Genomic DNA, 14,604 nt, shown 5'->3' with positions numbered 1-14,604 from the left:
ACAAAATGGGGAGTGAATGCTTAATGGGCATGGGATTTTATTCCGGGGCGATGAAAATGCTACACAACTTGACTGAGGGAGTGGTTGCACAACACTGTGAACATACCCAATGCCACTGAACTGGACACTTTAAAATGCTTGATTTTATGTTATGTGGATTTCAGCTCAATTTTATTTTATTTTGGGGGGAGGTCAATAGGTCTATTTATTTATTATTAGTATTTTATTAGTGGAGGTACTGGGGATTGAACCCAGGACCTTGTGCATGCTAAGCATGTGCTCTACCATTTAAGCTACATCCTCCCCTCCAATACAGCTCAATTTTTAAAAAGAGATGGCTATGAAATAATCTACAGAAGAGAAAGGACAGAGACAGTAGGTAGTCCTATAAATTAGCTATAAAACCCAAATAATGAAAGACATTGGTAATAAATTTAAGATTCTCAGGAGAAATTATTAATGACTTAGCTGTTCCTATTTTATGCAAAAAGCTGCCAAACATTTTTTTTTCAGTTAAAAACTTATCTACAGCCACTAAGATACAACTAAAAGCAACACATTATAGAGAGGATTCCGGGTTTTAATCCATTCTGCCTGTCATGAAAGTGAAGAAAATCACTGAACTCCTCTAGGCCTCAGTTTCTTTAATTATAAAATGAGATGAGATTACTAGTAATACAAACAATAATAAAGAAGAATAACAAAACACACGAAAGTAACATTTATGAGCATTTACAGTATGCCAGGCAGTGTTGTTGTCCACATTAAATTAACATTTAAATGTCAATGCTGAGGACTAACATATCTAACACTAACACAGCTCTGTGAAACAGGTCCTATTATTATCCCAGGTACTATACTTTAAAGGTAAGGAAACTGAGACATGGAGAGGATTAAGTAGAAGAGCCATGCAGTCTGGCCCTGCCATGGCTCATGTTCTTAATGACCACGCTATACTTGATCTCTAAGACCTTTTTCAGTTCTAAAATTCTGGGTCCATGTACTTTTAAGGCAACTGAAGGACATTATTAAACCTTTCTGCTTCAGCCACCACTTAGCAATTAACATTCTTGAAATATGCCAAGAGACTTGCTCTGAATGACATCTAACTTCACCAGATGTGCGATCCCGACAGACTTCAGATGAAGGGTTATAATGGAAAGAAATGGCTCATTTGTATCTGGTTATCTGCGTGAGATACTGCCAAGTGCCAAAGAGCCCAGAGGAGATTTACATGTCACTCAAAACTCCTCTGAAGCCAGGCCTAACAAATCTTTTTCAAGGAAGGGAACAGGCATTAGTCTGGGTGAGTGCCTATTAAACTGCTCAAGGAAACAGATAATTTCACATATCCAATGAGCAGGAGTAATTCCCAACAGATGATCAGGTGTGTTTCTAGATCAGCGGTCAACAAACTTTCTCAGTCAACGATCAGATAGTAAATATTTTAGGCTCTGCAAGCCACATGTCATCTTCATCGCGTATTCCTTTGCTTTTGCCTTCAAATTCTTTATAAATGTAGAAACCACTCTTAGCTCACAGGCCGTATAAAAACATGTGCTGGACTGTAGTTTGCTTATCCCTCTACTAGATAGTTGAGTGAGTCACATTTTAAAACACGTTACTGTACAGTTTGAGAGTTTTCATCTGCTACAACAGTCATAAGAACGCCCTTTATTAAAATTATAAAAGTTATACTAAAATAATCCATCTGACAGGGTTAAATGATTATGAAGCAGACAATATTATACATATATACTTATTCATTTCAGTGTTTACTGAACACCTAATATATACAAGGTGTCAGGCAATTGCTATCATCCTTATAAAAGTATACAACCCAATATACTACAGAGTATACAATCCGGTTAAGTTCCCAAATGAAGTAAAAAATGCAAGGGTGCCATAAGAAAGATCAGAAAGAAAGGTTACAGGAGTTGCAATGCACTGGAGTCCATCTAGTAGAAGCAGGAACATCAAAGGCTGCTGGGGTGGCAATACTTGGGATAAATTAAGAAATACAGAAAGCTGAATGGCAGGGAAGGAAAGTCCCATGCAGACTGAACACCTTTAGCCAAAGCATGACGGTGGGAAAACCATGCTCAGAGAAAATCAGATAGTGGTCCAATTTGTTCAGCTTCAATGATGTCAAAATTATTTGGAAGCCTGGAGGGGGAACTGGTAGGAGATACAGCTCTGTAAGTAGGCTGGGAGGGCCAGAGCACAGAAAACCCTGAATGTCATCCTGCAAAGTGAGATGACCTGCATGCAATATGGACTCATGAAGGATTTCTGACAGCAGAGAACAATGGTCAGAGCTGCATTTAAGGACAGTTACTCTGGTAACGACAAATACGACGAACTAGAGGAAGCAGAATGTCCAGACATCAATTAGGAGGCTATTCCAAAAATCCACACATACTAGGGGTTATGAGAGCTCAAACTCTAAAGAAAAAGAGAGAGAGAGAGAGAGAGAAGAAATAAAGATAAAAGCAGAGATATCACCAAAAGTACTACACAACTGACTGAACTTAGGTTGATGGAGAAAAGGAAATCAGGTCAGAGATTTGGACACATCGAGCAGACAAGGAAAAGTCACTCAAAACAACTTCTAAGCAAAGGAATGAAAAAATGAAAGTAGGCTTTAGAAAGATTAATTAGGCAGCAGTGAATAAGACAGAGTGGATACAAAGAGACTGGAGCCGCAGTCCCGCCAGGAAACTACTGCACTGATCCAGCCTGATGGGGGTGCCGCTCTAAGCGTGGGTCGTGGCAATGGATATGGAAAAGCGGCCATGGATATGAGGTATTTCAAAGGAGGGCTCAAAAGTCGAGTGGTTGACTGAATTGAGTGGATAAAAGAAATCAATCAAAACTAACTACAAAACTTGAGACCTGGATAAACGGAAAAATAGTTAATAAAAATGTAAAAAACTGGAAGGGAAAAGCAAGCCTAGAGAGAAAAATGAGAGTTCTATTTAAAGTGTAATAATCTGCAAATGGCAGGTGTGTATGCAGAGCAGTCAGAATCCATTTAAAAACACAAGTCAAACTGGAATTTTGGATAAACAAGCTATGCAACTGATAACCAAGTAGCACAGCCCAAGAGAATTTTAAATGATCCATCACTACAGCAGAAGCTTCATTCACTCATTCAACAAATACTTACTGAATTATTACTATAAGCCAGGCACAGTGCTAAGCACTAGGGATTCGTGATAAAGAAAGATGCTGTTCCTGCCCTTACACAGCTTACAGTCTAGTAAGAAAGAAAGATGAGCAAACGGGCAATCAGATGTAACTGGTTAAGGATCAGTGATGAGAAAAATGAAAGATAAGGTGCTGTGGGAGCATATAAGAGAGGAACCAAACTGGACGTAGGGGCTGTAGTACAGAAAACCCTTCTATGGGAGGAGGATCTAAGCCGAAACTGAGATGAATAAATTTTAGCACAGCATGAGAAAGTGTTATGGGTAGGGGGCTTCAAAATCAGGAAATCAGATCACAATCAGACCTTATAAGCCATTAATGACTCTGCAATGATTTGAATAAAGGAGGGATGTGACCAGCATTCTAGAAGGATAAATCTGGCTATATTGTCAAGAAGCAGGAAAGGAGCAGATGTTTAACAGACACCTTAAGTGGTGATTCAAAAAAACAGGGAAGGGTCCAGGATCACTTTCCGCTCTGACCTGAGAAAGTGGATGGATAGCAGTCCCATTCACTGAGGGTTTTTTTGGGGGGAGGGGACTGAGCTCAGTCTGGGACTTGTGGAGTGCATGTGTCTCTGAAACATCCAAGCAACCTGACTCATGTGTAGATATATGGAAGCGCTTACTGGAGGCGAGGACTTGGGAGAGATCTGAGTCATCCAGACACAGCGCGTTACTGTGAGGACAGAAGGCCCAGGTGGAAGCCTGGGGACACAGCTCAAGGGCCCGGTGAACGTTCTCCCTAGTGGGACTGAGAGTAGACTACATGTTACTCTTAAAACTGTAAGTGAGCTTGGCAAATAGTCCTTCTACTGACTTAGGTAGAATAAGAAATTTTAATGGGCAAGGGAAAAAACCAATGGCTCATTCTACTATTTGAGCACATTTTCAGATGCAATGAGTACACTTTTTAAAAATGTAGTATTTATTTGTACAACTCCTCCTAACACAGCTACCTGATGAATCAACAGCCAGCCTGTGTTCCTATGTGTGTATGTTCATTTGGACATTAATACACTTTTAAGTGTCAGCCAGGTTTAAACCGAGGAAAACTGCGCACACATCTCTGTCGAGCACCTTCAACCTCAGACACCCTCTGCCCCTGAGCTCTGACAAAGCCCACGTTATGAGCTGTTGAGGCAGGAAGGCGACACCTCTTCTTCAACACTGAACCTGATCTGAGTATGTCTATTCCTCCAGATGTGGGTTAAGGTTTGAGACAACAGAGGATGTTTTCCCTCCCCTTCAAAACAGAAAGAAGCACTGAAAATAAGAATAATGTTATTAAGCAAAGGTATACAGATCCTAATCAATTCTTTTTTTTAAAAAAATTCAAGTCAACAGGGATGAAGAGATTCCTGTTCACACATCAGCATCTTAAAATACCCTAAAAAAATAATCACAATCGCAGTCACACACTCGAAGCATGAAGTGGACTAAAGGGCATCAATGCGACTCATGACAAGAGGGCTGAAAGTGACCCTGCTGAAGCAGCCATCCTTAAACTGAAGTGTACTTGACAACAGAGGCAGGAATCATGTGATCCTTGTAGACTTTATTCACTCTGGGAAATATTTACTAAGCACAGTGTATGCTAAATCCTGGGACTAAAAAAGAGCGTAAGACACGACCTCAGCCCTAAAGGAGCTTACCCCCTAACAGGAAGAAGGATGTATACACAGTTACTATAAAACTGTGAGAGAAGAGAAGTTCGGGGGAAGAGAAGCCAAGAATGTATCATATTAACTATATTAAAAAAGAGGAGGAGGAGGAAGAGGAGAAGGAGAAGGAGAAGAAGGAAAAGAAAGGATTCCTAGCTTTGCAGAGGAACCGTTTAAACCGAAACTGACTAGCAGAGGGGAAAGGGGAAAAGAGGTCAAGAACGCCCTCATTACAAATCTAAGAAAGAATAGTCAAGACAAGTTTTCAAAATTTTAAACACAACAAAATCTTCAACTCTGAATCCCCTACTGAGGATGAGTCTGGAGCTCTGTTTCTGTTTACTTTCTTAGAATCTAAAACATCTATATGAGGAACCATGCTTGGCTTTGAATTTTCCAGTTTTGAAATCCTAAAAAACTCAAGAATTGTGCTAAGCAGACAAGATCCCCCAAATTCATAACAGGAAACATGGCATTTTCCCAGATTATTCTCTGGCTTCAATGAAGAGAGAGAATGGGGACCACACCGCAGCAGCAGGATTTATAAATATGAATTACAGGATGAGATGATTTTCCAAACATCTGTCAGAAGCTAATTTGATCCAAGAGAAAAGGAAAAAAAAGACTCAGAGGGAAGCCAAATAGAGTGACTAATGTGTGGAACTTGTGTGGACTTTGGTGGGTTGGTGGCCTCAGGGGTATTGCATGCCCACTCTACAATAATAAATACCCACAGTCTGTACAATAATGCACTTTATACCATTCAAAGCACTTCCCCATGTACTCTCTCATTTGATTCTCACAATGCACACAGTGGATATCTCCAGTTAAATGTAAAGAGAGCGACTTGGTACTCTGACATGCGACGTAAAGTAGGAAGAAATGTAGAGATACCACATAGCCTGGCGGTTAAAAGAAAAAGCCTTTGAGTAAGTCAGAACTGGTTTCAAATCATGGTTCTGGTACTTACCGGCTAAATAATCTTGGATAAATAGTTTAATGTTTTCTTCTAGGACACCGTACCTATAAAATGAGGATAACAACTCCTGGAGTTGTTACACAGGTTAAATAGTGCAGTATAGTGTCTGTAGCTAGAATAGTGTCTGACATACAGTAGATGCTCAGTAAGTGAAAACTAGCAATGGTAGTTTTCAAAAGCTCCACACCCACCTGGGGTAACACCATTACTAGGATATCACATCAGCTCAAATAATTCAGAAACAAAGTTTTACCCTGGATTTAAACTGAGCTCAGATACCTAGCTGTCTTATAACAAAGCAGCAGATGTCTTATAATAAGAAGCAGCCCCTTAAGATCTATCTGTCTAGTCTGTTTCTTGTATTTTGTAACCCGGTTGGGGGGCAGAGGAGAGCTCATCAAGGAAAACTGAATAGAGTATGTATAGGAATGGGCTATTTTTGCAATTTTCCAACTTTTGCTTGATGATGTACAGAGAGACTTGGGTAGAAATGATACCACATCCCTTTCTCTGTTGTGAAAACATAGGCTACTTGACACACTTAATCCCTACTTCTGAATGTTCTGCTTGGCTACTGTGTAGGACGTGCTTTGGAAGCAGGTCAATATCCATTCATTTGACTGGCAAGAGGAAATGGCCATCTTTTAAATTTCTCAGTTCTATAAAGTTGACTAAATGAAAATCTCTTAACTTTTCTAGGTTTCAGCATCTTCATCCGAGGAATGAAAATACTAATACTTGCCCACCTGAGTTGCTATAAGTTAAAGAAGGTATTTTTAACAGCTTTTAATCACAATCACAGTGAGTGAAATTAAAATGATGGAAGAAACCTCAAAAGCAATTAAATGATGAAAATCACCTAGGCATCACTTTTACACAGGTGACGTGGTGTAATGAAGAAAGTGCGTATCTAGAAAAAGAGCGACCTGTTCTGATCCTGGTTCTGCCACTAACTCAGCCTGATATCTTGTCATTCACTTATTCCCTCAAATACTTACTGTATACCTACTAGATCCCTGTTGCTACTACTACTACTAAAACTACTAGTAATAGTTGTTCTGCCTTCCTCAAGGGCTGTTATAAGAATGAAGAGAAATAATTTATAGGCAAATCCTTAAAGGTAAAAGAGCTATGAAAGTATGTAGTGACTTCATTATATTATATATTACATATATATGATATTATAGCTATGTCTAAGTTACTTTTAAAGCATGAAACTGACTTGCCATGTCAAGTTTAAGAGGTCATGAGGCTCCCTGAGTCTCAGTTTCTTTACCCGTGAGCTAAGGGCACTGAGCTAGATAACTCTCATATTCCCTCTAGTGTTAATCAGCTGACTAAGATGTTGTTACTTTTGAAATGAGAAACCAAAAACTAAGAGAGGTTTAGTGATTTGTTCAAGGAACACAGTACCAGAACAAAACTGAGATTAGAATTTAGATTTTCTACTTTTGAAAAGTTATTATGCCTTCAAAAAACAGGAATTTTCATTTGTACAGGCTCTTGAAACAGACCTTGAATTTTGCTGTTGTCCCTAAATCTTCAATCTCAGCTGGACTATGTACTTGAGCTGGACTATGTACTATGTACTCAAGTACTATGTACTTGAGTCACAAGTTATGTGACTGCATTTGTGAAATTAATCACCAAATTGCTATTTCAATCTCCTGAGAGTTTCATTATTCCAAAAAGATTTGGTCCTTTTTACTTGGATTTGACGCCTGCTCTAATTTTTTTCCATTATAATGAGAAAGCACTGCCACCTACTGGACTCTGAAGACACTGCTGCTACAGTTTGAGAAAAAGAATTCTCAACCTCTAAAGCTTTTTGCACTTTATCGAAAATGCAATAGTTAGGAGTTATTATGACAGCATGAGTTACATAAAAACAAAACTCCAAAAGTTGGGGCTAGAGGTAAAGCAGAGTAGGAGAGGAAAACACCATCCCCTGAAGATTTTTAATCTCAAGTATCGCTACGGTAGTCCTAAATATAACAAGCATTCACCTTCATTCATTAATAAAATTTTACTGAGCACCTACCACACGCCAGGCACTGTTCAAGGGACACGGCAGTAAGCATCAGAGATGTAATTCCTCTTATCATAGGGTTTAGAGCCTAGTGAGTAGTTGTTTCCATATATTATTGAACTCTACCCATGTGCCAGGCCTGTAATACACATTATCACCTTCAATATTCAAAATAATTTATAATGAGGTAGAAACTGTTATCTACACTTACAGATGAAAAAACAAACTCAGAGATGACTCAATTTGCCCAAAATCTCTCTCACAAGCAAGCAGCAGTTATGCCTGGAATTAAATTCACATAAATCTGACTCCAAAATCCATATTCTTAACCACTGGAGTGTACATTCACCCAAGTAGTTGTCAGCATCCTCTCAAAAAGAACAGTAGTTGCCAAAAAGTAATTCAGGCAAAGATAACCCTACAAGTCTATATAAAAGGCAAGACTCCTGCACTGGGATCTGAAAGGTTTCCAGCTTACTGAATACAGAGCTGGCCCAACAGCCTCTCATTCCCATGTTTCCCCAACTGCCATCCTAGCAGTAAAATTCACTTGGGAAACATCTCTCCAGGCCCCCTAACTTTATTCACCAACCTCTTCCTACAGTTCTCTCCAAATTCTTTAAGGTTCTACTATAATTCACCTGTGTTAAGACCTAAACAACTGATATCAAGAATAATTTTTTAAACTAAACCTATATGTAAACTGGAACTCTTCTGGAATAAACGCTGTTTTATCTCAGCTAAAAGAATAAATGTTTGTGAATCTGCGTCTAATACTTTTAAAGGCCACAGTACTTCGTTTAATAATGGGCACATAATATGTACTTGATATTTATTGACAGAAAAAAATCACGAATCACTTTTACAACTAAAGAGAGAAGATTTTTTTACCATCACTGATTCAATTCTTTATTTGTCTGTACTGCAGTTAGATATTTAAGAGTTTTACATTTGTATGCCAAATAAATGAAATTTTACTACACAAAATTAACAAGAACATATCACCCCCCAATAATGCCAGCAGAGGTTACTGAATGAAGGATTCAAACCCACAGTGTATATTTTAGTCAAAGATTTTCAAGTGTAGTAAATAGTTTTCAAATATACTCCTGGTAGTGAGACTGAACTACTAGCCCAATGTAGTAAATAGTTGAGAGATTTACCAGGTTCCTAAAAACAACAGAAATGAGTAAAGCCTTTTTGAGAAGCAGATAAACAAAGAGGCAAAAGTTCTGAGCAAACTGAAGTTCAGCTTTTAGACCCATAGTGGCTGAAGACACTTTAAAGTGGACAGAGGAAGGATTAACAACAACATAATCATCAGAAGGAATAATAAATGTGTTTCTGGTTACAGCTAATGTAGAAAAACAAGAATGCTGAAGAACTGGTCAACCAAAATTTGAGTCACTGTCTAAAACATGCTTCCTTTTTGCTTCACAAGTGTAACCTTTCCTCTTCCATACAGAACACAAATTCTTAAAATACAATCCCGTTCTCAAAGCCTTGTTGCTTCAGCATTTTGCAATCCTTTATGAAATATTTCAATCCCAGATATGCTATCCACGTGCAATGACTGTGATTACAAGTCTATATGGACTGACTTTTACAGCTGCACCATATGTTTCTGTTCACCATTTGTTTTCTTTTGCGCTTTCCTTGTCTGATTCCTATCAAGTTGACAAAGTTTTCTACTCTGTATATTCTCCTTTTCTTTCTCTGCTAATTAAAAACCTATATTGTTTATAGTGTCTACTAGGCATCTTTAGATTTTTAACATACATATTCTGCAACAGATTTTTCTAAGAAATTCTAAAATTGTTTACTGTCTCCATCCTCCTCCCAACCAAACCGATGACCTCAGTGAATCTTACTCTTTAAACAGCCTCCCCCACTTCATGATTGTTGTCTAGAGCAGCGCTTCTCAAACTCTCTGTGGGGAAGGACCAGCTGCTTTTCCTTCAATTCACTGTGAGCTGATGCTTTTATAAAATACAGAAAAAGCCACAATAATGTCAAATTGCTATAAACGTTTAAAGACATTTACTTTCACTTTTTATACTTGGCTCACCACAGACTGGTGACAGACAGTTCTTAGACTGGCTCTGGTCCACAGGCTATGCTTTGAACAACAGTGGCCATTTGTTTTACTTTAAAACACACAAGCTTACTGTAAATTAGTTTTAGTGTGCATTTCCGTTTCAGTCAGTAGTTAACTAAATTCCCTAACGTTTTAACCATTTGTATGCACCTGGCTGTCCGTTGCTGTTGCAGCCCACATCTTCCCTTTGGGATCACTTCTCTATCTGCACCATTCAGCAGAGATAAAGAACCTGTGGGAAATAAACCCTCAGTCTTTGTGTACTTAAAACTGCCTCTCTTTCACCCTCACTCCTGACTGAAAGTTTACCAGAAATAAAATTATACATGAACAGTTTATAGCACTTTGGAGATATATTTCCTCTGGCATCTACTGTTGCTGTCAGAAGTCTGCTGTCAGTCTAACTCGTGGGTAATATTTCTTCTCTCTGCTAGCTTTTAAGATTTTCCCTTTTTAAATTATCCTTAAAGATCGATGGTTTTTCTAAGGTATCTTTTCCCAGCCTCCTTCTGTAATAGGGAGAGAGTGTTCATCTTGCCCAGAGGAGCCCATCTTTCAGCCAACTAAGCCCAAGGCTTCTGCCCACTTCTCTGTGTTTCTAGTTCATTTCTGTTCCAGATATGTTTATTACCTTGCTTTTTGTTTGTTTTAGCAAGTTATGTCTCTTTAAACTTCACTGATTTTTTATCACTGTTTTTGTTTGGTGCAGCAGGTCTCAAAGTGTACACTTACAATGCCTTCTTGACTGAACACCCTGCTCATGGCTTTCTTAACAAGGAAAAAGAAAAACCCTTTTTAAGGTTCACCTTATATGTCAGGTGTTTATTTGAAAGCTGGAACAGGGGCAAAGATAAGTTCAACTTTAAATTTATAAAACTCATTGAGTGAAGGACTTTAGAATAAAATGCACCACTTATTACAATCACTTATTCAGTAAGCATTTATTGACCATCTGACTTCAAATCCCAGCCCCACTACTGAGTAGTTGTGTAACCCTGGGAAAGTTACTTAACTTCTCTGTGCTGGCTTCCTCTTCTATAAAAGGACAATTGTGAGGTTTAAATGAGGCAAAATATGTAAAGCACTTAGAATAGTGCCTGGCACATAAGTGCTCACTAAACATTGGTTATTATTATTACTGTTGTTAGGGAGAAACACTTACTCTGTGCTCCCATGTTTCCACACAGCAGGAAAACTTTCCAATCCACTTCCCAGAAGAGAAGTTTCTGAAAAGAACATTTCTAGTTTCTCTGTGTCCTTCACTCACTTCTCCCCAGGACGGGCAGATGATTTATCTGACTGCTGAGTTTGGGAGATGAAACTGAGCATGACTGCCTTATTTCTTTCTAGGTTCCCCCCATTCAGGAACAGCCTGTGTAAAGTAAACATAAATTCTGCTTTTGTCTCGGAGGATCAGGCTTTGTCCCTCCAAAGGGAAGATCCCAGTTCTACTTGTTCTGTTATTTGCGGGTGTGGGGATTCAAGCTGGGAGGAAGTACCATATACAAGCTCTTTCAGTTACAGAATTTAAGCCAAACTTGTCAATTCGTTTCATCAATAATAACCAACATTCTGATCTTCATTTATCACCTGTCTTAAATCTAAACGTGTTTCAAAATCAGGAGAAGGAAGGGGCGTTAGTTACTGGCCTACTCAAAACCTCAACTACTATTAGTATCTGGCTATAGGATTCTTAGGGAGATTAAATCAGTAACAGACATAAAACTTTTAAACAGTGTTTGATAGATAGTAATATTCAATAGATATTAGCTATTAGTATTACTACTATGTGCCAGACGTGCTAGATGGTAAGCTAGTTACCAGCTACAAGAGGAACTTAACCCCTTCACTGGGTCAGGATGGCTGACCCTGACCCTGGGGGTGCACTAGAAAGAACAGCAGTAGCAGTTCCCACATTCTCTCATTAAATCTAACATTTTTAGTAAGTAAATACCAGGTCTCAGGGACAGTGGTAAGTACTGGGAATTCAAAATTACATATGGAAATCTGTCCTTAAGAAGCTTACAGACTATAAAGAAAGAAAGAGCTAAAAAGTGTTATGTCAAACGCATACACAGGGTATTGCTGTACTATAAGAACTTAGAAGATAAGGGCTTTAAAATTAATTAAGAAAAAAAGGTTTGTCAGAGCTTGAACTGAGTTCTGATGAAGGCACCTAGAATAGCTTGCATTCTGCCAAATGGAATGGGCATTTTTCAGTCTTCATCTTATTTCACCACATCCTCCCTTTAAAAACCAAAAACCAAACCAAAACAAAAACCTCTTTCTTTGACCTCTGAGATTCTACAAGAGACTTCACTCTCTTTTCCTCATCTCTCTCTCATGATTCCTTGTCAGCCACTTTTTTCCCAATGCCTCCTCCTGTGTTTGGCCTTTAAAAGTTAGGATCCCCAAGGCATGGTTATTAAGCCCCTCTTTTTCACTGCACAGCTTGTCCCTAGTCTGTCTTATCTGAACGCATGACTTTAATGACTAGTTGCTTTGGTCCCACGTTTATATCTCTAACTCACTCTCTTCTCTGAACTCCAGACTCATACAATCCAAATGTCTACTTTAACACCTACACATGGATATCTCAAAGGCATCTCAAAGTCTGTATGATCAATTCTGACTCAGTCGCGATCTGCCTCCACCAAAGCTGGTCTTCCTCCAGTGTCCCTTAGTTCTCTCAGTACCTGGCACCTTTATTTATCTGGTTACTTCATCTAAGCAAGAAACCCAAAAGTTGTCCTTAACACCTTCTTTTTTCTTACACCCTAAATTCAAGCCATCACCAGATCCTAATGATTTTTATCTCTGAAAACTTTCCTATCTTCTGTTGTACCATAACCCTGTTAAAAGTATCAACCTCTCTTACCTGATATACTTTAAGATCCTTCTTACTGTCTTCCCACATATATTCCTGCCTCTTCTACAATCATAATTTATCAGCAGAGTGAAATTATTAAAATTCAAATCTAATTCTATATCTGCCATGCTAAAAATCCTTCAACACACTCTACTGCTCTTAGGATAAAATCCTTTAAAAGGTTCTGTGTTATGTGGTCCTTGTCTACCTTTCCAGCCTCATCTGGCATCATTCTCCCTTTATCACTCGGACTTTCCTTCAGGCCCCATTTCCCCCGGCATTCCATGGCCCTCAGCATGTTACCCTCCTCTACCTGGGATGCTTTCCCTGTTCAGCCCCCACTGCCTCCACATTGTTCATGTCCATTTATCCTCTGCATTGTAACCTTAAAAGTCAAGTCCCCACAGGCCTTTCTTGAGCCATTAGAGTAGGCAATGTCCTCATTACATGCTTCTATACCACCATTATTTCATTACCACCATTTGTGTTTATGTAGGTATCTTTAGGTTACTTTATCAGTGTTAGTCTCCTCCACAGACTCCATGACAGCAGGAAAAAAAAAATCTGTTTGCTCATCGTTGTACCCTTAGCCCTTAGAGCACAGTGGCTGACATACAGCAGGTGTTTCATAAACAGTTGTTGAACGAATGGAGCATCCCGGCAACAGGATTTCAGCGACAAAGAATTATGAAATAACATGATCACGAAGAGGAAATAATGTAGAAAACTGACCCCACTGGTTTGTGGCCAGTCTTACGTGTGACAGAGAACATGAATCACCGGCATGTACCACAGAGAGAAGGTACCTGCTACAGGTGGATTCCCTCCCCACTTTCTAACCACCTTCAAATACACAGACAGCATTGACTGTAATAAAGCCTGACTCAGGCATTCTTAAATGTATCCAAAGTTTTAAAAAATATCTGAAACATTGAATAAAACTGTATTACATTTAATCAAAATTCACCAGTCTTCCTTAACCCCTAAGGAATTATGTAGAAACAGTTAGTTGAGATTTTCTTTTAGGAAAATTAACATAATCTGGATTTAGAAAAGATGCATTGGGGTGGTTACAAAATGAATTTTCACTTTAAAAAGCATTCACCCTAAGCCACACTAAACAACAAATATTATTATAATGATACTTAAAACATGATTCTGTTTACACGGAGCTTTTACCCAGTACGTCAAAGGCACACTTACACTGAACAAAGCATTGTAAAAATCCTCTTACCTTATGTTCAAATGGAGCACCATAATAGCCGTCATTCAGCCCAAAAATTACTTCATTTTGGTTGCGGGCATGAATCTAAGAGAGAAGGAAAACACATTATTAGTTCGTTTTATTCCAATCAAGTTTTAATCTGATCAGAAAATGACAGGACCTACTTCAATGCTGAGAAATAGGTTGGCTATATCTAACAAGCTACCAAAAAATACATCAATTATAAGACCAGGTAACCAATTTAGAGCTTCCTGCTTTAGTCAGAGTCCTCACAAAATCATCATATGTGATCACAGGCACCATCATTCATGCATATTTTCCACAAACACTTCTTGAGGTTGTTACAGAAAACATATTCCTTAAATACAAGGGAGTCAGAGGCATACTACACGTTCTCTGGTCTCAAAAAAACAGAGTCTGGTTATTCTGTTAGAGTGCTTTAAAAATATAAAAGCCCTAGAAAAAAACATGAATGATTAATATTATTTTTTACTTTCAAAAAGACAGTGTAAAGATAATAATACCCAATCC

The 14,604-nt window shown here is 38.6% G+C and overlaps 1 protein-coding gene across 1 annotated transcript in view; it reads right to left on the bottom strand.

Annotated features, from left to right (window-relative positions):
* UVRAG (UV radiation resistance associated) overlaps positions 1 to 14,604 on the bottom strand; it is a 254,299-nt gene that overhangs the window by 194,641 nt on the left and 45,054 nt on the right. The window contains exon 5 of the mRNA XM_074372672.1: positions 14,083 to 14,157. Coding sequence (XP_074228773.1) covers positions 14,083 to 14,157 — 75 coding nt within the window. The remainder of the gene's footprint in view (positions 1 to 14,082; positions 14,158 to 14,604) is intronic.

This window comes from Camelus bactrianus, chromosome 10 (assembly GCF_048773025.1).
Source record: "Camelus bactrianus isolate YW-2024 breed Bactrian camel chromosome 10, ASM4877302v1, whole genome shotgun sequence".
Lineage (NCBI taxonomy): Eukaryota > Metazoa > Chordata > Mammalia > Artiodactyla > Camelidae > Camelus > Camelus bactrianus.
This window is presented reverse-complemented; position numbering and strand designations above follow the sequence as displayed.